Here is a 24,110-nt window from a genome sequence, read left to right on the forward strand (position 1 = left end):
CTACAAATTTCTATAAACTCTTAACAAAAATCACGTCAAATTCTATCCAATTTTTCTCGATGAATCTTAAAACGAAAAAATATCAAATTTTAACCTATGTCACACAAGACGAGGGAAGAGACTATATGAAATACGTATATGATTTAATATATATTTTTGTATAATAATGTGAAATTTTAAAATGTATAAATTTGCACATGTCAAAATATATAATAATTATTTTATCATGCATCACATCTTAATTCGCAAGCCACAAACAACCAGCCAACAACAATCTTAGAAAAGTCTCACGGGCAGCTTGAGGTGATTCCAAGATCTTGCCAACATACGATCATAATGCAAACAAAGAAATTTTGAATCTTAGAGCAAATATATATATATATATATATATATATATGTATATATATATTAAACAAACAAAGTTTAATTAACAATTTCATTTCGGTGGGCATCATTTAACATTAATTGCCATTTATTAGCACATACCAAAGACTTCAAGCAAAGGAAAAGTATAAAAATATGGAAAAACAGAGTATTTTTAAAATACTAATGATTGATGTTTCTTGTTTCCTTCTTATTTTAATGAGCAAGTGATAGTCTAAATTAATTTAATGTACAGGAAGTGAGATCGAACTCAGGTGCAAAGAGGCGGACACCCATGATGAAAGATATAAAATATGACTAAATGGGCTTTAGTTCGGCTGGATATGTTAATGAGCAGATCCGGCCCAAACCTTCACCCGATAACTTAGCCCAAAAGTTTATTACACGTTGGTCTGCAGTTCAGCCTAAAGCCCGAGGCAGAGTTTTAAAAAAGTTTGGACAATTAATTTGTTAGTTCGCTAAATTACAATATAAAGCCGATGACGTGGCTGTCCCTTAATGGGTGGACAATCTCACGGCGAACGCCGTCACCGCATAGGAAACGGACTCCCATACTACGGTCGAATATGCTTCACAAGCTCTCTCTCTGTTGCGCAGTGGGTTTTGATTAGGGTTTTTCTAAATTAACCGCTTCAATTCTCTGTTCTTCGTGGAATTTATCGAGATTCATCTGAAGAAGACGAAGACAATGGGCACGCAGAAAAAAGGTGCATCTAGGGGTTCAGAGGACCCTGTGGAATTGGCACGTGTCCCTTTGCAGGCCATCCTCTTAGCTGATAGTTTTACTACCAAATTCCGACCCATCACCCTCGAGCGCCCCAAAGTATCTCTCTCTCTATCTCTCATTATATTTATATATGCATGTATATACATATATGTGATGCCTATGTCTGTGTGTGTTTGTGTATGCGTGTTCATGAATGTGCATATGTATATGTATATGATGCTGTTTTGTTGTAATGGATACATGGGCTTTCGGAAAATTTGCGCCCAATTTTTTTTTGTTTTGTTTTCTGTGATAATTTTGGAAATTCTCAACTAAACATATGTTTATCTGGCTATTGGGCTAGTATAAATGGAAGTTTTTGTTTTTGTTAGTTCAAAACCATAAAATTGATAATTGTCAAGCTCGGAAAACGAAGAAAGGCATTATGAATGGATTTTTCTTTGGATTTTTGTTTAATTATGAACTTTTAGGTAGTGAAATTGGTAATGACACAAACCTATGAATTTATGTAGTCTATGCGAATTGTCATGTTTATTGTTTGTCTTTGCTGATGAAGGTGCTGTTGCCATTGGTTAATGTCCCGATGATCAATTACACCTTAGCGTGGCTCGAGTCTGCTGGCGTTGAGGAGGTTTTTGTTTTTTGCTGTGCTCATTCTAAACAAGTGATTGATTATTTGGAGAGTTCCGAGTGGTTTTCTCAACCAAACTTCACAGTCACAACGATTGAGTCACATAACTCTGTTAGTGCTGGAGATGCTCTTCGCTTGATTTATGAGCGCAATGTGGTATGCTCATATCTCACCTTATTCTTTGTATGATTATTTGGAAATATGCTTAGAATTAGGCCCATATTCTTCATTTTGAGAGAAGATCAATATACACATGATGTTTTTAACTTTGAAAAATGTTATGCTTGCGACAGTTTATTTCTTCTGAAATAAAATTTCCCCCTTTCTATGCATTTAAAAAGACGTTACCAGATTAGGTCACTGATTCTCAATATGGAACTTGAGTTAATCAGCTCTCTCAAAATTTCCGATTATGCAGTAGAATGTAAGGTTTTTAAGGGTTTAGTATCCACTCTTTTTGCAGTTGATCTTATAATTGTATCTTCATCGGATTATTTTAAACATATTCCATTCAGTATTTTTTTCATCATTTTTCTCTTTCCTCTGAAGATAAATGGAGATTTTGTCCTAATTAGCGGGGATACGGTGAGCAACATGTCGCTTACTCAGGTGCTTCAAGAACATAAAGAGAGAAGAAAAAAAGATAGTAATGCTGTGATGACAGTAGTTATAAAACGATCAAAGCCTTCTCAGATCACTCACCAATCTCGACTTGGCACTGATGAGCTGTTTGTGGCAATAGATCCTAATACAAAGCAGCTTTTATATTATGAGGACAAGGCAGACCATGCAAAAGGATCTATATATCTGGATAAGTTGTTGCTCGCTGATAACCCTTCAATTACTCTACATAATGACAAGCAGGTAACATCTCAAGGCCTTCCCTTTAAACTCCAGACTAGTTTTGATTGTTAATTAATCTTTATAGAAAAGTCGGCTTGTTCTTTTTGTTCTGATCCTCAACAAGTCTTAATTGTTCTAATGACATCTGAACTAAATCTCATACATTTAACCTCTATAAGAATGGGTATGAATGGACCCTGATTGCTTCTGCAATTAACAGAATTGAACAATGAAGCACCCCAGTAGGTTTATTTAATTCATCAGTTCACCTATATATGGATATTATATTAAGCATGTCTCCAATTGGAAGCTGTTGTGATCAGTACTCTAGTTTTTGGTTCATATGTTTCCACTACTCTTGAACCACCAATTGTAGCCTGAAGTTAAGGGGTTCGGTCCTGTAATTTAGGGCTTATCCCTGAAAGATTTATTTATTTGTTTAATTTTAAAAGAAGTCTCTGTGGTAGAAATGGGTTTAGTCCATCGATCTAATAAAATCAAGAGGCTGTTTTATTTTCTCGTGGCAAAGTGGCTGACAATGCTTCTGGTGGTTCATAGTCTATGTGTGGGTGTGGTGTGTTACATCAACCCTAAGAAAGAATTCTATCAATATGTGACAAGTTTGTGATTCCAGATGCTTCAGCTTCTTCTCTCTAGATAATCCTCTTTCTTGCACAATTACTATTTCTTTATTTTGTGTAATTCACTTGAATTATTGCGTGAGTCTATTTTTCTGTACTTTGACTGCAGGATTGCTATATTGACATATGCTCTCCTGAAGTCCTCAGCCTTTTCACAGACAATTTTGATTATCAACATCTACGCCGTCATTTTCTGAAGGGATTGCTTGTTGACGATGTATGTCTCTTTTAAATATGTTTTTTATTCTCCCACAAAATATGTTTGTTCCTGTCAATCTGCGCACATTTATCTCTGTGTTTGTTCTATACCTTGCAATTCTTCTAAGGGAACCATCTATCCGTTCAGATTATGGGTTACAAAATATTCACACATGAAATTCACTCGAGTTATGCGGCTAGGATTGACAACTTCCGAAGCTATGATACAATTAGTAAGGACATAATTCAGAGATGGACTTATCCTTTGGTGCCAGATGTGAAGTTTTTTGGGAACTCTTCAATAAAATTGGAAAGACAGGGGATGTATCGAGCATCAGGTAATTTTGTTATCTTGATCCATGACTGGACTTACCCATTGTCTGCTAGTTGGAAAATTTACCGGTTTTTTTTCTTTTTTCTATCTCATTATGTGTGATTTGATAAACTAGCTACTCTTCAGAAATAGGGCAATCACGCTCTGCACAGATTGGTCCTTTTACAGTTGTTGGAAGTGGCACAAAGATTGGGAACACCACTAAAATTTCAAATTCTGTTATTGGGGAAGGGTGCTCTATTGGATCAAATGTTTCCATAGAAGGTTCCTATATATGGGATAATGTCACCATTGAAGATGGCTGCAAGCTAAGGCATGCTATAGCATGTGATGGAGTGATAGTAAAGTCCGGAGCAGTCTTGGAACCTGGTGTTGTTTTGTCCTTCAAGGTACGTGCCAGTAAATCCTGTTATAGCACTATTTGGAACTGCCAGATGTTAGTTCTTCTGTCTTATCAATTATAATGCTCCAAATCATAACTGAACAAAAACACCAAGCAGTTTACTGGCCCAAAGATATTTGGAATCTGAATCTTTGTTACAATGTTATATATTAATTTTAAGGTGTAAAGTAGTAGTACTGATAAGATGTTCAGAAGTATATTGGTTTTGAAGTTTGGAAATCGAAAGATTGATAACTTATACATCCTTGATGTTAATATTGTGCCCCTATAATCTTTTGTAAATTCCATGTTAAATCTCTTTTTTGGTGTGCAGTATGCATTGCTCCCTGTGAATACCTATATTTCTCATTTTACTGTGATTATGAAATTGCACCTTTCATATGTTAGATGCCCATTAGAGGGCTTTATGCTTAAAGACTTCAAAGAGGAGGCACCCTGTAAACTTTAGGCAGACCTCTAGAAAACAATCCTTTTGGACATACATGCTTTTCTTGCCTAGGTTCAGCCTTGTATGTGCACTGGTATTTATGATGTCATCCAAAATTAGTCTTACCAACCGATTGGGAAATATGAATCTTGGCATGCTCAAATTGAGTCTCATATATGTTTGTCCTTGTACATTGATCTTTGCTTTTTGTCTGAGTTTGTAAGAGCCAGATACATTTCGCTTGTGGTTTTCTGATGTCTGTTAGATTTTAATGTGCTTTTGACATTGCGTACCCTCCAGGTTGTTGTAGGGCAACAGTTTACTGTCCCTTCATACTCAAAGGTATCTCTACTTCAGCAGCCAATTAAGCAAGACAGTGACGAAGAGCTGGAGTATGCTGACAGTAGCGGTGGGATTGCAGAAATTTCATGTAACTCTTTCACATTTTGTCCCTAGGCTTCATGTTTCGTCTTGTTGAGTTCTGCTATGTGCAAAAGCATGGACTTAGCCTGTGCGATATCTTTAGGGAATCTCCGTTTTATTTATCCTATTGCTGGTCTTTAGGTACTGTAGGTAAATAGGCTGTAAACTTTTTGGAATAGGATAGTTTCTTTGAGATGAACATGGAAATTATTGTCACATCAAGCAATTGAATGAAAAAGAAATTGTAATAGGATGATATGACTAGATTACTTATTCTTTTGTATGGTTGACTGTGATTATTGATTTTAATAACTTTTCAAGAAATGTCTCATAGCGGGAATGCTACCATACTTGCCAATAGGTTCCTGGGACATGTCAGCCAAAATGCAGACGTGTAAATGAATTGCTATTTGCTTTATGGAAATATTATTTCAAATTAAGGATCTTGAGGGAGACATGGGGCTTTAGTCTTTGTTGGGAAAATTACTCCACAAATAATCAATTTTTATTGTCCATTTGACTATTGTTCTGATGAAGTTTGTATTGTTTTTCAACTTTTGTTTGTCTAGACATAGCTAGTGTATCTTGCATTCATGCTTTGTTAGGGACAGCTGTTAAGTACTTTTAAGCTTATTTAATTCCTTTTGTTTATACAAATTATCGGTGTAAGAGATGTAATTTCTTTCCCAGTGATATTTGCCCTTATTATGTGTTGTTCGATGCAGCTATCACACATACAGTGGATAAACTAAATGGGGAAATAACAAACCAACCATTTGAGACACAATGTTGGCCGACATCTGAGGTTAGCTCATACCTATCAAGTTTGGTTCTCTGCTGTCCTTCGTTCGTCAAATAAAATTTGAAGTATTTCTTTTTAATCACATATTTTATAAATTTCTTTCCCACATGTCAGACAATCTTGATTTGTCTTGTATTCATTAACTGTAAATGCGTAATTTGTAGAATATGTGCATACAGCTAAGCTCGTTGGGGCAGAATCTCAAATTCCTTTAAGACTAGTAATTAAAAGAAAAACCTGCCCCAGATGCATTGCCCATTATTATGGGTATTTTTCAGGTTAGGGGAAAGGTTATGATAATGGTGTGGAGGCTTGTTATGGTGCTAGAAAGGGAAGAAGGTGTCAAATTGGAATTTAACTTTAAAATCAGGGGTGCTGTCTGAGAACAAGCCTTCTCTTTGCTTATTTTTCTATGCTGTATCTTGGACTACTATGGTGATGCAAATTAACAATATTGGCATGATTTGGGCTTCAGCATATGTTAGTACGGCTGGAACTGAAATGAAGAGAAGGGAAAAGGATGGGGGGAGAAACAATGATCATTGACTTGAAAAAGCATTTGAAAGAAATCAATGAATACTGTTTGCATTCACCATGTGCAGTACCCATTCCTTTTTTTTTTTTGCTACATAAACTTATAAAGTTCTTTTTATAGTAATCATGCTCATGCGATGATGAGCTACAACATTGTTTAAGTTCTATATTTTCCTCTTGTAAGTAATGACAAGACTGAGCCTCACAAGCAATAATCTGATATTTATTGAGTGTACTGCTGCTTCAATCTTGACATTCTCTGATACCAGTTTCTATTGTTGATCAGCTTGGTACTGGTGGGGCTGGTTATGTTTGGTCAATTTGTGAAGGAGGCCATGATGAGGAGTGGAGGCATTCAGTTGCTCCCATTCCTGCTGACAAACTTTCTGAAGCAATACATGCTGCAGATGATGATTTGGAGCTTACTCAAGATGGCAGATCCCTCCCACCTTCAGGAGAGTTAAAACCTGATTCTAATGATTCTGAATACGATGATGATGGAGAGTCTAGAGATGATTCTATCTACTTTGAGAAAGAGGTGAACAATGTCAACTGGAATGTTGATAGTAAAATACAATATGGTACAAAATCAAAGCTGAACCTCAACAATTTTATTGTCATCTGCAGGTCGAAGCAACCTTTCTAAGAGCTGTGCATGAAAATATAACAGTAGACCATGTCATCTTAGAAGTGAATTCACTGAGGTACTCTTCCGGTTTTCTTTTAGGGATCTATCAATTACTTCGTGTGTATCGCACCTCTTATTTTTATTTTTCTCAAGGTTTTTCAAAATGGTCAATTTCTGTTGATGTTCAAGTTGTAGGTGCAGACATACATCTCATGCAGCGGAGTTAACTTATATTTGAATCTTTTAGTTAAACCATGCATGATTACTTGCTTTTATTGAATGCCTTCAATGCTTACATGCCCATTTGTCTGTGTATTTTGATCTTCATCAACAGTCCTTTGAAGATATATCTGCCAACAGTCCTTTCATCAGTGTGTATTATTTGGTGATTGATGCTTGTCATTTTTTTGTCCATTGAAGGTTGTCATACAACAAGGTAGCTGCAGACTGTGCTGGAGGTTTATTTTATTCACTGATGAAATTGGCATTAGAAACTCCACAGGATTCAGCAAGTAAATCTTCCTGAGCTTGCTATTCTCTTCCCAATGTGTATATTCTGTTTTCATTTAAAGAACTTTGTTTTTTGGTGATTGGAAACCTGTGTTAATAATAAACTTTAATATGCTTATATTTCATGTTTAACAATTGGTATTGTCCTCAAAAGTAAAAAGCAATACTGAAAGAGTTGTAAACAAAAATTTGGGATGGTTTTCACTATTTCATAGGTTAAGATCACATTAGGGCAATTCATGCATGCATACACGAAGTGGGCTAGGTTTCATAAGTCTATTTTACAGCATCCCTGTCTTAATTGTACAATTACACTGTACTCTTTGTCAAGCTGCAGTGTAGATGTTATTTTCATATTACTAAAGTTCTATGTCTTTCTTCTTGACATATGGTTTTAACAAAATGATGCTTGTTCAATTCTTAGGTGAATTGGTTCAAGCTACTACTAATGTACTTGCAAAGTGGAAAAAACTGCTGAAGTATTACCTAGCAGAAATAGATGAGGAGGTTTGTATTTGAATCCTTTTCATTAATACTTGTAGATATTATGTTTACTGTTCTAGAGTTAACATAATGCTGGACACCAAGATCCCTTAGTTTTGATGGCTGCTAATCGATTCCTATTTTTCCTACGTAAAATTGTGAATGCTTATGTCTTGTATTGAATTACTTGTTCTGTACTTTCAGATTGAGGTAATACTTAAACTTGAAGAAATTTGCGAGTCCACTAAGGAATTTGCCCCTGTGTTTGATAAGGTATGTCTACCTACATAGTTTATAATCATTTGTAAAACTTGATACTACAATTCTGTGCTCATATTTAGGATGTAAAAGATTAGAGAAATGCAGTTGTTTCAAAATCTGTAATCCTTCTGTTCCTTTGATAAATAGTGTATATTTTTCTGCTTAGTGCTTCGCCAGCCTTTCTTTCTTAAGCAAGTTGTAAAGTTGACGAGTTTGATTTATCTTCTGACCCTTGCAATTTTCTTTTACAGATTTTGTATCAACTGTATGACCTAGAAGTTATACAAGAAGAGGCTATTCTAAGGTGGGATGATGAGAAGAAAGATGCTGATGAATCAGATAAGGTTTTTGTTAAGCAGGCGGAAAAGTTTATTCAAGTAAGTGCTATGATTTAACCTTTTTTTTTTTTTTTTGGTCATTCGATAGGGAGGGGTAGGGGGGCATTATTAATTTCTTTTTCAATAGTATGTTTATTACCTTGTCTGATCGTTAAATGTTCATGGCTTATTATCACAAAACGTCCCTAAGGTTTACGAAACTATCAGATTGCATCCTTAATGTTTTTTTGTGTCACTTATGGTCCTCAAGGTTAGTATGTGCAATCACATATGGTCCCTGCCGTTAGGTTCTGTCAAAAACTCTGTTAGTTTGCTGACTTGGCATACATATATATCACAAAACATCCCTGAGGTTTACACACTTATCACAAATGGTCCCTATGAATTTTTTTTTATTTTTTTATTTAAAATTCGTAAAATTTTGGTTTTCTTTTTAAAATTATTTATAAATGAAAAAAATCATTTATAGAAGGATTTTAATCTTGAGGACCATTTATGAACCATAAACCTTTAGTTTTTTTCATTTTAAAATTTTATGAATTTTAATTATTTTTTAAAAACTTCATTAGTTTGTTGATGTGGCATATATATGGAGCCAACATCTACAATAATATAGTGTCACATGTCTTTAAAATTTAATATATATTTTAAAATAATTATAATTCATAAAATTTTAAAAAGAAAACAAAAATGTTATGAATTTTAAATTTAAAAAATTAAAAAATTTCATAAGGACCATTTGTGATAGGTCTATGAACCTCAAGGATATTTTGTGATATACATATATGCCACGTCAGCAAACTAACAGAGTTTTTGACGAAACCTAACGGTAGGGACCATTTGTGATCATGCATACTAACCTTGAGGACCACGAATGACAAAAAAAAACATTAAGGATGCAATCTGATAGTTTCATAAACCTTAGGGACGTTTTGTGATAATAAGCCAATGTTCATTATAACATATATACACACTGTCATTGCACGATTGGAATAATTATTTTTTTTCCCATTTGCAATTGCATGCTAGTGGCTGAGCTTTTAAGGGAAGTACTTCGTATTTTAATATATCGGTGGATGCCTGTATTTGTTAGCAGAAGTTATGAGTTCAACATATAAGTATGTATTGTGTGTGACTCATCAGTTTTTCAATTCTTTACGGTTGTATTGTCAGAACGATTAGCATGGCCGCTAGCTCCAGTGTTGTCCATTCATGCAATATAAGAATAGTTTGCAATTTGGGTTAACTTAAATACTGGGAAAAAAAAAAAAAGGAAGTAAAAAAGTCAGGCTGATATTTCTGGCAACCAAAATTGATGACACGTACCGATAGCGGTTTTCTCCAGTTAAATTTCGTATGCTGTTAGCCTTGTTTCACAACAGTTGCATCTTGTATGTCTTATGTCTCAGTGGTTGAGAGAGGCATCCGAAGAAGATGAAGAAGAGGATGAAGAATAGGAAGCAGTTGATTCTTCATTAGTCCGGTTTGGCAGCGGATGCTTTTAACAAAGCGGGACCCAATGGCGAAGAAGTGTGTTCTCTGATGTTGTATGGTAGAACGGGAAAAGCTTTGTCAATAGGCTCCAAAAATGCGTTTTACAAATTTTCATGCACTTGCATTTGTGTAATTTTTGACAGAAATCAATAGTAACAATTTTGTGCTTTTTTTCTTTTTGTCCTAGGATATTTTTCAAGGGTCTGATATTGTTATGCTAACAATGAGAAATGTTATATCTGATAATAAATAAAAAAAGAAAAAAGAAGAGAAATGTTATATGATTATTCATTCAGAGTTTTAAACGGTCAAAATTACGTCCTTTTTGGGTTCATAATCATTTAACTCTAATACAAACCCAAGTCATAAATACCATAACAGTAGAAAGAAAAAAAGAAGCTAAAATGGCATAAAGAAAACCCTAAAGCAACAACTTGTTTACACACAGAATAAGCATAAAAGAGGGCAAACAGTGAAATACCTAGGAAGCGATTGTTTCAACAAATTAATACAACATCATCTCAAATTTCAAGTAGGTAGCTAGGTTGATATATGGTATATGCATAAAATGTACTCGGGATCGATATGTCATACACATGATCTATCTACCAAGGCGGGGGAGGTCCAGGGGGCCCGCCAGGTGGGCCAGGGGGTCCAGGTGGCCCACCAAACACAGGTCCACAGCAGGTCTCTAGGATGCAACAGCAGCACAAGAGATAGAAACTGCCAACATAAACAAAAAGAATTGTGGTGAGGGTGTTGGGAAGGATCAAATGGTGAATTATATTATATTATATTATCTTACAAAATAATGTCAGCTCAAGTTTTTCAATCACATCCATCATTGGCATTGGTGCCACCGCCTGAGTTACAAGTTACAACAACCACCACCTTGAGATTTGAAGAAGGGAGTTTAGAGAAATTTTCAAAAACCCATAAATAAATTTGGAATATTTGTTTACAAAAAACTTCAATTTAATATTATGAAGGTAAAATAATAATAATAAAAAACCTAATCCATTCACGAATATTTAAAACAAAAAAAAACACACTTATTAATACAGAGATATAGATATATCTGGATGTATAGTTATCCCTTCCTCCATTTTTTCACACGACATCTCCCCATCATTTCTTTCATTTATTTATTTATTTATAATTTGTTTATTTGGGTTCTTTTTATTTGACAAAAGTACTTGCACGTGAGTTAAAAAAGCTAGTAGTATTATGAATATGAAGCATATTTATAAAAAGATATGAGAGCATTTTAGCAAGAGTGGGAACTAAGATTTACAGTACTAGTACTCAACTCACCATGAAGAAAAAAGCCTGAAAATTCCATCACAACAGAAAGCACAGCAACCACATGGCCCTGCCGGCCCTGGAGGTCCTCCCGGCGGCGGTCCCCAACCCGGCATCTCTCTCTCTCTCTCTCTCTCTCTCTCTCTCTCTCTGTGTCTCTCTCTCTAATTCACTAGAAGTGCATATTTTTATAGAGTTGCATTGCAGGGAAGGGAAGACGGTTTGGAATTAATGGAATGTACAAGAAGTTTCTAGTTAGGCCTTTATTTATTTTATTTATATTGGAGTGACTGGTAGGTAAGGAAAGGTAAGTAAAGAACCCACCAGCCACCCCCACCAAAATGAATATGTAACCTTTAATTTTCTTATTAAAAGAAGTAAGTTTTAAATGATTATTTAGCTTAATAGCTTTAGGTTAGGAAGATATATATATATATATACACATGAATCGTAATGGGGAAAAAAAGGAAGAGATTTTATTTAATTGTCATGGATGGTGGATCATCTGGTAAACAAAGGTTACAAAATATATAATATTAATACTAATTAATTCTGCTCAAAAAACAAAAAACAAATGAAAAATAAATTGCAAAATAAACACAAATATGGGCTAAAATAGGGAGAATATTGAGTTGCAGGTTGCAAAAACAGCAGCAACATGCCAACATCTTGTTAAACTTGAAACTCAACATTATGCAGAAGATCACAGGCAGCAGCAGCAGCCAGCTCATATTCAAAAGCGAGGGGGCCCGCCAGGTCCACCACCGGGTCCACCAGGTCCACCACCGGGCCCACCAGGACCGCCAAATCCCCCACCAAACATGGGTCCACAGCAGCTCTCAAACAGGCAGCAGCAGCACAGGACATAAGCACTGCACAGTGCACACCATATATATATATATATATATATACAATAATTTTAGAATAATAATAATAATAATTAGGAAATTACCTTCATAAATAAGAAAAAAAAAAAGAAGAAAATTGAAAGAAGCATGCAGCAGATGCAGCTACATTTTCTATTAACTTATAATTTGGGAGGGCAATTACAAGAATAAAATATTATAAAAAGCCAAAGTGATGAACTCACCAAGATGATAAAAGGCGGCATATACCGCTACAGAGGGCGCCTAAGCAACCAAAGCCCGGTGGGCCTCCCGGTCCAGGTGGCGGCATCTCTTTCTCTTCTCTTCTCTGTGTCTCTTAATCAAGCAAAGCACTCTGGTGATATCGCTTCCCCTTTCTCTGGCTGAAAATGCAATGTAGCTTGGTCGTATCTAATGAGATTGATGTAGCTCTTGTTTATTTATAGGTTCATACTTTCAAAGAGAGAGAGAGAGCTTAATGGCTAAGTATTAATTGATTCTTGATATTCTATCACCAACTGTTCAGACATAAACCTAACATTCAAACCTCCCCTTTTCAGACACACACAGTAATGTTCTATCACTCAAAAAATTAATGTTTATATGCGCAGTTCAGACACACACAGTACATTATGTGATTTCAAAGACTTCGATGGACCTCATTTCTTTTCTTAGGCCCTAATTCAAAGACTTCGATGGACCGACCATTTGTTTTGTTTGTTTGGTCGACGCATGCAAATATATTTTCGTATAATCTGTTTGGATCAGATGACCGACTGACAAACGTACGTGTTTTGACTTTTGACAAGGTGTTTTGTCATAATCTGTGTGTTTATCTTTGTTGTTTTTGTAAACAAAAGTTATAACACCGTCGTCCTTTTAGGGAATAGTATCATTAAATTTGATGCAGGAAAATAAACCCCCGTAAACAAAAGTTACAAAATACATAATAATACTATCCCATTAATAACTCTGCGCATAAAACAAAGAATGAAAGAGAAAGTGGGGAGAATATTGAGTTGCAAGTTGCAAAAACAGCAGCAACATGCCAACATTCTCTCACTTGTTATTACATCACGTATACATTGAGCTTGAAACTCAACATTATGCAGAAGATCACATTCAAAAGCCAGGTCCGCCAGCCCTTGGTCCACAGCATCTCTGAGTTTTTTTTTCTTCTTCCTGTTTTTCATAAGGTACGTAAGGCATTACAGTGAAAACTCCGGCATTGATTTAAGGCTAGCAGAAGTCGTTGGCCACCCGAAACTCACAGACAGTGTGTCATCTACTTCTCTTAAATATAACCAACTGTTGAGACATAAACCTAACATTCAAACCTCCCCTTTTCCACACATGCATGCAACTTACAAGCACACGCAAAAAAATGTTTATATGCCCTTTTTTTTCAGTATTCAAAACTGCATCTGTTTCAAATTATCCGAACCACTCGTTTTGGCACACACACTGCTACTATAATCTGTTTGAATCAGATGACCGACTGACAACGTGTTTTGAATTTTGAGAGGGTAGGAGGATTGAATTATGTACCTTAATGTTGTGATCGTTTTGATTTCAACATTCTGCGGTCAACATCTAATTTAAATAAAACAGAAGATTGTTGCAAATCGATGATGAGCTAAATAAATATATTTTATTTTATTCCGAACGGTAGAGAGAGAGGCCGATTAAAAAGCCTCTGGCAAACTCAAATGACAGACAGACAGACAGACAGACAGACACAGTGACTAATAAAACTCAGCCATGTCCATGACTCTCAGAGATTGGTTACATTGCAATTTACAACGCGATATAAATATTGTTACATGTATATATATATATATATATATATTGTTACATTACATATGGCATTATAATTAACTGATAAGCTAACCCAATTATATATGGCTAAGCAAGCAGCTGCCTTGCCATGAATCCATTATCCATGTATCATTCATTTCATTTTTCATGGCGGGGGTGGTGGTCCAGGTGGCCCTGGTGGACCAGGGGGTCCCTGAAGCCATGGTGGGCCAGGGGGTCCTGGTGGGCCGGGGGGTCCTGGTGGGCCAGGAGGTGCTAAAGGCCCTGGTGGGCCAGGGGGTCCCAGAGGCCCTGGTGGGCCAGGAGGTCCAGGCCCTGGTGGTGGCCCACCACCAAAGCAGTCTTGTAACAGCCAGCAGCAGCACAGAACACTCAAACTGCAACCAACCAAAACGACGAACTCCCATAAAAACAAACAAAACAAATATACAAGCAAATAAATAATTGTAAGGAAACTAAAAAAGGAAGGCATCAGCTAGGAACAGGGGATGAATGATTCTTATGATTTTTTATTTTAAATGGATAACATAAAAGTAAGGAAAATAGACAAGACAATGAATCAAACGAAGAAATTGGTTTGGATACAAGGAAATGTTTTAAGTATAATACACAGCATATATCTGTGGATCAAGAAAACAAAAGCACTAGCTCACACCAGGGTTTGAAATTTCTTGTTTGCTTCTCAAATTACGCCACATTAATTATATATTGTTTTACAACATTTTTATTTATAGAAATCAATTATAAACGTTTCTCATCATTTTCCAAAATGTATGCAGTGATTCTATTAACTAGAGGAGAGACAAGTGATTAAGTTCAAAACATCAGACATACCATGAACCTATGAAATCACAAAAGCCACCGAAGAGAGGAGGCAGTCCAGGCGGTCCGGGTGGTCCTCCGGGTGGTCCTCCTGGTGGTCCTCCGGGTCTCATTGGTCGCTGCTCTAGGCCTCTACGATCACCTTCTCCACCACACCAATAAGATTTGTGCCAGTGCCGGTGCGGCAACTGTGCTGTATGCTCTGGAAACTTGTACAAATTTTTAGAAGTTTGATGGGGGTTGGTTTAGAGTAAAAACAACAGCGTGTATATTCGAATTGCTTAACTATATGTATATATGTGTGTGTGTAATATTATTCACATTGATTGGGCCATATCACTCCAGTTCTCACCTTTCTACTTTTTCCTTTTCATCTAAAGCATTTCACCTACCATTCCTTCCAGCTACCATTAAAAAATGAAGCATGCCTCCCATTCAATTACATACCCTATAGTCCACTCTGCTTACAAAGCGTGTAACATGATCGAGGAGGTGGTGATGAAAAATTATTGTACGCTAATAAAAACGTATAATTACATATTTACATGTTATAATATGAATGAACGATGTGTTTATATAAAGTGTGAGAATATTTCTGTACCAATGCCATACAATAATTTTTTATTGACACGAACATACGGTCCCCAAACTAACCAACGCCTGGCATTTGGGATAGATTTTGAGATGTTCATTGTGAATTTATTATTTAATAAGAGTAGTTGGAAGGACACAACACAACAGATGTCGGTACCAAAAGGCTCACAAAGAAGAAGAAAATGAATAAAACAAAAATCCCAAGAGAAGAAAGAGAATGTAGATTTCTCGGTCAGACTTCACCGACATATTGCAATTTTAACGCTTTTTTTTTTGGACGAAGCAATTTTAACCGTTTAAAATAATAAACATGAAACTTGTTCTCATGTTGGACCATATCCACGTGTCACGATCTGTCCAAACCAAACAACAATGAAATAGTTAACCGTTAGGATTTGTGATTATAAACCGTTCTTAATCACTGAAGGATTTCATTTTACTAGCATAGGATAGCCATTATTTATTCATTGTTAACCCTTACGGACAGTGGGTTCCAGGCTTACCAATGGCTGAGCTAACTGGACAATCTGCATCACGTTTCCTAATCCAAATGGGGCACGCATGCTGTTACATCTCTATAAGCAATCATGGTTCGAAAAGGTGAGGTAGCAAACGGCATTCATGACATGCACATGAAAGTTTGGTTTGAGAGGTCCACACTGGTTAGGTGAAATGAAAACTGCCAAGTGTAGTTTTAATCTGCCAAAGATTTAATAAAAAAAGAAACAGCTAAAACAAAGATTTCTTCTTCTTTTCTCTGATTAGTGCTGCTATACAAAGAAATGTATGAGTCTGAAAACCTGATTTCCATGGCAGTACAGTACAACACGGTGTCACGTATCTTCTATTTGAGGTGAACCCATTAGAAAAGTTGTGTAGACCTCTGGCAGAAAAAAGAAAAAGGTCATTTACCTCATCATATTCCTCAAACAGGGATTTCCGTCTTCCAATTGAATTCATTTCTGTACAAGAGATCACACATGCATCACAATATGGCTGCCAGTCCAACACTCTCTCCCTCATCCAGTCTGGTTTCTGCAACATTGACGGTGTTGCGAGGCCTTGCTGAAATTATGATTGCAGCAGCATGCTAGTTAATATATACACCCAGTTGACTAGCTATCACATAATTACACAACTTTTGAACAAAATGTAAAAAATCTTCAAAAAGGAAAAGAAAAGATCAAGCCGAACCTGAACCTAAATCTATTTGATGGAGAGAGACAAGAAATCAACACTAAATCTATCATACCTTCATAAGAGGGAAAGACAAACAGAGCCAGGTATGTTTATATTTTTTATGTACTGTATCCACTTTTTTTTGACTAAGAAAAGCTCTTCAGAGTCTAAGGTTCCTTCCTACCACCTTCATAAACCTTATAAAATTAGATGCAGCAAGATTTTAGCACATTTAAAGAGCGAAAGTTAACAAGAAACCTGGCCTGCGGAATGTTTTAATGTTGGGAGAGACCAAGTACTGAAAGAAAGGGGGAGAATGCCTCATATAAAATGAAGATATTTGGAGGAAGCTTAAGATTAAGAAGCCACTAGATGCAGCATTACACAATTTAAGACTAACTATAGCAACATTTGGAAAGCATGCTCTTTTAAAAGCTTGAAAAAGATTGTGAAGTCAGTAATTGGACTTACTTGATACATTTGTTATTACATTTACGCTTTTCTGAGCAACAAGGGCTTTCAACTTGTTTCCAGTAGCTAGTAACAGCAAGCTTTTCATATGTTGCTTTTGTTCTTTGGGACTATATGTCTTCGTCAAAGCTTCTTCAAAAGCAAGCAAATCGTGCTGTTTGATACAAGGGAGTGAGAGCAGAACCTGCGAAACCCAAGAAGCACGTCCATTAAGTTTGTTAAATTAATTATAACTAGAGTATAATTACTACCATCCCAAAATATTGGTAAGCAGAAGGTACCGTAACTAACCTGCCTAGGAGTTGGATCTCTATCACAAAGATATATGTATATATCACGACAGAGACTAATCAAATCAGCACTGATGAAAGCATTTGATTCAAGGGCTAAACCTTGGATGATTGCAGAAAAGAGATCCTTAGACACAAATTGTTGGAGTTCTGTACTATTTGTTGATATCGTTAGAGCAACCAAGGCAGCACAAAAGGAAGAAACTTTAGTCATGGATTCACCATCTGTCCATGTAAAAGCTTCTAAACATATCTGCAGCGCTGGAAGGGCAAGACCTTTGTGCTTCAAAAGGAAACTGTAAATGGAGTGCACTTTGAGACCGGAGAACTTGTGGGGAAAAATAAATTAACAAGGCTGTAAAAGTACAAAGGTACAGACCAACAGAAAAAGCTACTTAGATAAGAAACAATGTCAATCAAACATACCCAACCATAGAGCTTGAAGTGAATGCATCCAAATCTTTGAGTGAAGAAACGTCAACACGACTAACATGCCCAGAGTGCTCCAAGGAAGGAAGCCCGGTATTTAGCTGTGGTGAAGCTATAACAGAGAGGAGTGAACAAATCTCCCGAGTTAAATCCCTAAGTAGCTTTTCTTCCATTACTTCCACTTTTAAGTCTGACCCAGCGAGTATGGCTTGGGCATCTGGGACCTTTGCTCTCCCTTCACGTAGAAGACTGGACCAGGAGCAACTAAGAGCCTGCTGGGAGTGTTGAAATAATGGGTGCAAGAGCTTCTCTAACCATGTCTCCCACAAATCCACAGGGCAAAATTTAACCAAGGGAATTAAAACTGAATGAACAAGCAGTCTGATATGTCTGAATTCCATTGAATGTACATTCTCCACTAGAGCTAGAGCAACAGATTGACTATCCAAACATTTGTAAAATGAGCCCCCAACAGTGGTTGCCAAGCCCAATACATTGTACCTGCATTTATAAACAATGCCTCGACACTAAATGAAGAAAACCTACATGGATGATGAACCAATAAAGAAACTCGCTTAAAGGATTAATAAGTTACTAGATGCAGGAATACATACCCACTGTCTCTGATACCTTTCAACCAATTTCGTATGTCTGATTCATTTGGCTCTGTGTATCCTTCCTTACTTGCACTGATAAGAGATCCACTAGAAAAGGTTACTGCTCCCTTTGAAAATTTAGGGTTTCCTTCACCAAGAAGACTGAATTGCTCAACATCACTCATGGTCATTGCAGCTTTAATCTCTAAAGGAAGTGTTTGGGATACAGATGGAGACCAAAGGGAATGAATGGAGCGAAGCAGCTGCAAATCAACAACATGCACCAACTATTACCATGTTGTAGTCACAGTGAACATATTTGCATAAACAAATGGCCAAAAATGTACCACATTTAGAAGAAATGTGAATGAGGAATTTTAACACAATTAATTTTCAGGAGCAACATGCGTACTTTTGGAAGAGGTGGCAACATCCATGAGAGATGAGAAGCCATAGGGTGCAAGGGAGTAGCAGTTTCTGTTGAGTTGTTTTGCAAATTCAAATGCGCTTTTCTGGTTCCACTTCTCTTAAGTGCTTTCTCAAAGAATGTGATAGTGTGGAAAACTGACCACATAACTGGGGTCTCAGAGCACAAGCGAACAAGACCTAGTGGTTCAGATAGATAATCAGTTTGCCACTCAAGCTGCGTCCATTGCTGGCTCAAGGGTTCTAGTAACCAGGCCAAAACTTCTTGCTGCTGCTGAATTCTGCACAAATTTTCAAAATTTTCAAAAATAGAATCATTTGACAACAAAAATATATCTATCCACGCCAGAGAATCATTACCCAGCAGCAGAAGCCATGACAAGAAACGCTTCACCTAGAAGATTATGTTCACCACGAAGCAAACAACCTTCTCTTTGCATATACGCCATGGTGTCAGCTATACCCTACATAAAATACCGCGAGAGAAGGTGAATAAACAAAATGATATTTCCAAGAACTAAGTTCGTGGGTTTGCTTCAGTGGGGATATAGACTAAATTTTTTGTTTTCCTAGGGAACCTTGGACTATTTACACCCTTAATACGGGGAGCATTCAAAAGTATCATTTCTCGGATACCAGTAATTCATGAAACCCCAATTAATAATTACACAATAGCTAGGAAGCAAACTTATACGCAATTTGCAAAGGATGGATACGATCATATGACAGATTCTACTGATGTAATTTCTAACCAATTACACAAAATGTCGTAAAATAATTTGATGTCTTTCATACTAGTGGCACATGATTCATATAAAATGTGTAAAAGTCGTATATACACAAGAAGAACCAGAAAAATAAAAGGAAATATTTAAGAAACTAAAGTCACCTTCATATGAGGTAGAATACTTTTGTCAGCAGTTTTGGCTATACGAATAAATGATGTACAAATTTGTAACCTTGCGTACCGTGCACTATTTGTAGATGGATCCTGCAGAATAAAAATATGATTTTAAAGTTTCTCTAAAATACAATGAATATTACAATGAATATCAAAGTGAAAGTAAATATATTGAAATGGACCTTAACAACAAAAGGAAGTGAGTTTAGGAGCTCAAATAATTTATTAATGACACTGCCTGCAGCATCTGGAAAATACTTCAAAAATGGCCCCATTGCATCCAAGTAGTGCCCCAGTACTTCCACAAGGGCCGGCTCAGTCCACTTCAAAGAAAGAAGTTGCTGAAGCAAACCTTCAAGTGAAGAAACCAGTATTGTTAATAAACGCAATATATAAAATTCTAGCTCTAGGGAGATAAAAAGAAGGTTCCAAATATACCTTCAAATATTTTGCACATGCCATGTTGAACTTCAGAATGACCCCCACCAATTTCATTTGATCCATCAAAAATAGTGCTTACAACATTTTCTAAAGCCAGCTGCATGCTTTCCATCACAGCTAAGTCCTGGAATTAGACAGAGGATGGAAATTTACAAGAACCATCAATGCAAGCAATTCTGGAATGCTGGAAACTCTAAAGACAGCAAATCGAATTGAGAAAGTGCTTGTAACCAAACCTGAGCAGGCATTGGAGAAAGCAAGAGGTTTTTGATGATCTTATCAATTCTTTCAGAAACATTAACCCCAGCTATAAGAGGCTTGTATGAAGTCACCAACTTGACCAGTTCTAACTGCATTAAGATATGCATGCATCTCGTGAGAAACTTTAAAAAAAATGCAGGCCAAGGCAGGCCAACTGAGTAATTTTCATAACCTATGCTAAAGAGAATCATAGAATAAACTTATCCCAACATCACCTTGAGTAATATTATAAACCAGAACAGAGAAAGAAATCTCTGTATGATGCAAGATGACATAAATGTTTAACATGAAAAGAAATGAGTTCCATTTCAGGGTTATTTTGACAGCTCCTCTAATCTGAATCGCAGTTACTAACAAAGTCGATGAATTGACCCATCCATTCATGTTGTACGAATATGCAGAAACAAAGATATTGGAGTTCTTATGTAAAAATTACTTACCAACTTTGAACGATACTGGCCAAAATTTCCCTTTCCCTCAGCATCATCACTCCATAACTCCAACGGCCCCAAAGCAAATGATGTTCCATGAGGAACCTTTTCTCGCTTGAGCATGTGTTGGAAAGATACATCCAGAATTGCACTACATATTTCATCACTCAAAAAACTTAAGATCTTTCTCTTTTCAGTATCGACTGGGTCAGAACCATCTCCAGCTGAGGGAGCAACAGCCTTTGGCTTTGACATCAAGTCTCTCATTAGTGCCTAAACAAGCATATATGAACATGAAAGATGTTCAAACATGGTAATGTATGACATAGCCTCTATTATTGACACAATATAACAATAATTTGGAAATTCTCTTCGTACCAGCCAAAAGTGGAGAGATTGAAAGTGAAGAGCTAGCTTCAAATGCTGAAAAAAACCTAGCATCTGAGAAAATAATAAAAATAAAAAGTTATACTGTATTTCAATAAGCAATTACTTGTTGACAGAATCAAAATGAGCAAGCAACAAACACCCTTTTGCATATAACCCGATGTTCTAGTTACCTGTTGTAAATAAAGACCTAGCATGGTGCTATCACCAGCAATACATTGCAAGTTTGTAGAACCCAAAGATACCATACTTTCACATATATATTCCGCAAACTCAATATCGCTTTCATCAATTACCCCAGCACTGGGGCCTGATCCGTACAAAAATTCTTTGGAGACATTCATCAATATATGAAAGATATTACTCATTGCAGAATCAAATTCCGGAGCAGAGGTATCATCAATAGGTCTCTTCCTGCATGTCATAATTCAGAATAACACAACTGTTACAGAACTGTCTTGGCAAGGGCGAAAATCATAATTTATAACTGTATAGAACATTGAACTAGCTACTGGAAATACTACGTTGCATACCTTTGGGAAACAAGTTTGAAAAACTCACAAGCATGAAGACAGAAGTCAGGTGAAGAAAGTAAGAAACCACACCTGTGCATGCAGAGAGAGAGAGAAAGGAGATAAGAAACAGACTCTTGCCAATGGCTTCAAATCAGACTCCACCAAAACTTCAAAGAAGGATACCATACCCATGAATTATACCATATTTTGCAAGATCAGGCAATGGAGCCCATTCAGAATATGCATTAACAGCATTCAAAGTAGCTGTTACTGTTGCTGCATGTTGTTTTGCGAGGTCCAATTGTTGTTTTCCTGCTTCATTCAACACAGCTCCAAAGTGCCTCTCTAGTAACTGCACATAATAAAGCTATTATGATAAATCCATTGTATGCTACTTCTATTAAAAGTCAAGGAGCCAGACATACAGTGTATAATAGAGGCAATATTTCAGGTAAAGATTGCGTCAGCCCACGCAACAATAACCTTCTCCGATCACCTGTATTAACCATTCAGAATCAGGGTAAGGCATGCAGCAATCAAAATCCAGAGGAAAAGCATTACATGCATACACACACGCACTCCACTGCCAATTCACAGGCAAAAAGAAAAAAGTGCACAGTATAAACCTTCCAAATCTTCATTGTGAACAGTAATATCTTCAGGAAGCCACCTTAGCATCATGCAGACCAACTCAGCCTAATAAAAGAGCAGAAGAAAATCGGGCGATTACCTAAAGCATGTTTTAAATGAAATATAGTTTGAACAAGGGGAAATAAAATTTACTTGTATAGGTCCCTTGTAAGATAATGAAACCAGAGTTGGAAGCAGTTCTTGCCAAAGATTTAGTCCTTCTCTTCTAACCATCTGTAACAGATCAAAACAAGTGAGTATTATAACGCAAATATGAGCATTGGCAGTCTAAATAGATTCAAAAGAAATGCTGTGTAAACCTCAGCAACAAGGGCTGCTGTCTGACTTTTCAAAGCCCACTCCTCACTGGGATTTGCAATATCTGACATTAAATCAACAGTGATATTTGCAAAGTTTCTACGCTCTGTAGGGCTTAATTCTTCCCACCTCAACCGGACCAAATGCTGCACAAAAATATGGCATTTGGGTCAAATGGAAATATTCAAATAATTATAAATCAAACAGAAAGCTGCTTAAAGAACATTCCATAAGCATAAACCTGTAACATTTTAAATGCATGCAACCGAATTTCGGAAGACCAATCTTTTTTCACTAGATGGAATGATGTGTTTGCCAAAACGCGTACATCTCCGGCTTTAATCTGGACAATATGAACAGAAGGTATCGATCAACAAAGGAAAATAATGACAGGTAGATATAGCTTCTTAAACCAAGTAATAGATTCCACAACATAAGAACCTTACAGAAACATTTTATAGATACTAAAGATCAACATACTCCAGAGAAAAACAATGAGATCATCCAATAAACTCTGTCAACAGGAAATTTTAGGGAGTCATTTAAATTTTTGAGCTGTAAAACCTCCATTACCGTTCCATTCTCTATGACACAGTAAGCCAATCACTAGTACACATTCCCTGTAACTCGATCAAAACACAAACTTTCGCATAACACTAAATTTGACTCTGAACAAATTTTTGTAAAAACTTAAAACCCCACAAGCACAATAATCAAATACCCATTTCACAAAATTCGATCAAATTAACAAAAAACAATACTTCCGAAGTCCAGCAGACTCGCAGAGCCATAACATTCACAAAGCTACCACTTTAAAGTTCAAGGCGGAAAGAAGAAATCATAGTTTTAACAAAGCACAGAGATAGCGGCACAAGGTAAAGTTTTTAGAGAAAGAAAGAGAGTACGGATTCGAGGAAAGCGACGGCTGCTTTGCGAGCATCGGAAGTGGAGCTCCAGTCGAGAGCTACGGCAATGGCTTGGGCCACGTTGCTAGCCACGTTGTTACTGTTGTTTTCTTCCATTGTTTGCCTTCTGGTTTCTATGGTTTTAGCCCAAGCTTTTTATTGGTTTCCAGAGAAAGAAAGTGAGAATATCGAGGGTTTGCTGTGACAAGAAACCTCTGCGTGTGTTTGAGAGAGAAAGAGAGAAAGCTGAGGAATTTAATGGCGGTTTTAATAAGAGCATGAGAGTGCTCTCTTTAGTGGGCGGTTTTAAGATTTTATTAACTTTGTTCACCTTTTTCCCCCTAGAAAACCTCAGCTCTGTTTTTCCTTTTCTTTTTCTTTTTTCCCCTTCTTTGCAAAATTAAAGGGTTTTTATGATTAATAATTCAATACTAAATAGATCTAGTAAAGTTGCAATCACCTTTAAA

At 36.5% G+C, this 24,110-nt stretch overlaps 2 protein-coding genes and 2 long non-coding RNA genes across 7 annotated transcripts; 1 reads left to right on the plus strand and 3 right to left on the minus strand.

Annotated features, from left to right (window-relative positions):
* Positions 1-910: 910 nt before the first annotated feature.
* Positions 911-10,236, plus strand: LOC117630114 (translation initiation factor eIF-2B subunit epsilon). Its single transcript, XM_034362863.1, has 15 exons — positions 911-1,207; positions 1,668-1,898; positions 2,292-2,606; positions 3,336-3,443; positions 3,573-3,762; positions 3,885-4,147; positions 4,889-5,018; positions 5,737-5,816; positions 6,634-6,885; positions 6,975-7,051; positions 7,396-7,487; positions 7,910-7,992; positions 8,173-8,241; positions 8,481-8,606; positions 9,977-10,236. The coding sequence occupies exons 1-15, from the start codon at positions 1,073-1,075 to the stop codon at positions 10,022-10,024; spliced, it is 2,199 nt and encodes a 732-aa protein (XP_034218754.1). The 5' UTR covers positions 911-1,072; the 3' UTR covers positions 10,025-10,236.
* Positions 10,237-10,407: 171 nt separating this feature from the next.
* LOC117630116 lies at positions 10,408-11,582 on the minus strand. The gene is made up of 2 exons (XR_004586196.1): positions 11,376-11,582; positions 10,408-10,784 (listed from the first exon to the last, which is right to left on the minus strand). It is a non-coding gene; the product is annotated as an uncharacterized LOC117630116 (long non-coding RNA).
* Positions 11,583-11,817: 235 nt separating this feature from the next.
* Positions 11,818-12,701, minus strand: LOC117630115. Its single transcript, XR_004586195.1, has 2 exons — positions 12,454-12,701; positions 11,818-12,235 (listed from the first exon to the last, which is right to left on the minus strand). It is a non-coding gene; the product is annotated as an uncharacterized LOC117630115 (long non-coding RNA).
* Positions 12,702-13,858: 1,157 nt separating this feature from the next.
* LOC117630649 (protein HASTY 1) lies at positions 13,859-23,928 on the minus strand. 4 transcript variants are annotated; one of them, XR_004586211.1, is made up of 24 exons: positions 23,644-23,928; positions 22,980-23,081; positions 22,741-22,884; positions 22,574-22,654; positions 22,417-22,486; positions 22,216-22,286; positions 21,979-22,142; positions 21,809-21,880; positions 21,449-21,689; positions 21,267-21,329; positions 20,898-21,161; positions 20,433-20,546; positions 20,194-20,320; positions 19,938-20,107; positions 19,744-19,845; positions 19,215-19,318; positions 18,841-19,135; positions 18,447-18,691; positions 17,830-18,333; positions 17,405-17,699; positions 17,114-17,297; positions 16,376-16,528; positions 14,882-15,071; positions 13,859-14,424 (listed from the first exon to the last, which is right to left on the minus strand). XR_004586211.1 is itself a non-coding variant. In XM_034363346.1 (22 exons), the coding sequence occupies exons 1-22, from the start codon at positions 23,758-23,760 to the stop codon at positions 16,449-16,451; spliced, it is 3,609 nt and encodes a 1,202-aa protein (XP_034219237.1). In that variant the 5' UTR covers positions 23,761-23,928; the 3' UTR covers positions 16,194-16,448. The 4 variants fall into 4 exon arrangements, 1 of the variants encoding a protein (XP_034219237.1); XR_004586212.1 differs by lacking the exons at positions 13,859-14,424; positions 14,882-15,071 and adding an exon at positions 15,752-16,038; XR_004586213.1 differs by lacking the exons at positions 13,859-14,424; positions 14,882-15,071 and adding an exon at positions 16,144-16,162.
* Positions 23,929-24,110: the final 182 nt, after the last annotated feature.

Source organism: Prunus dulcis, chromosome 6, assembly GCF_902201215.1.
Source record: "Prunus dulcis chromosome 6, ALMONDv2, whole genome shotgun sequence".
Taxonomy (NCBI): Eukaryota; Viridiplantae; Streptophyta; class Magnoliopsida; order Rosales; family Rosaceae; genus Prunus; species Prunus dulcis.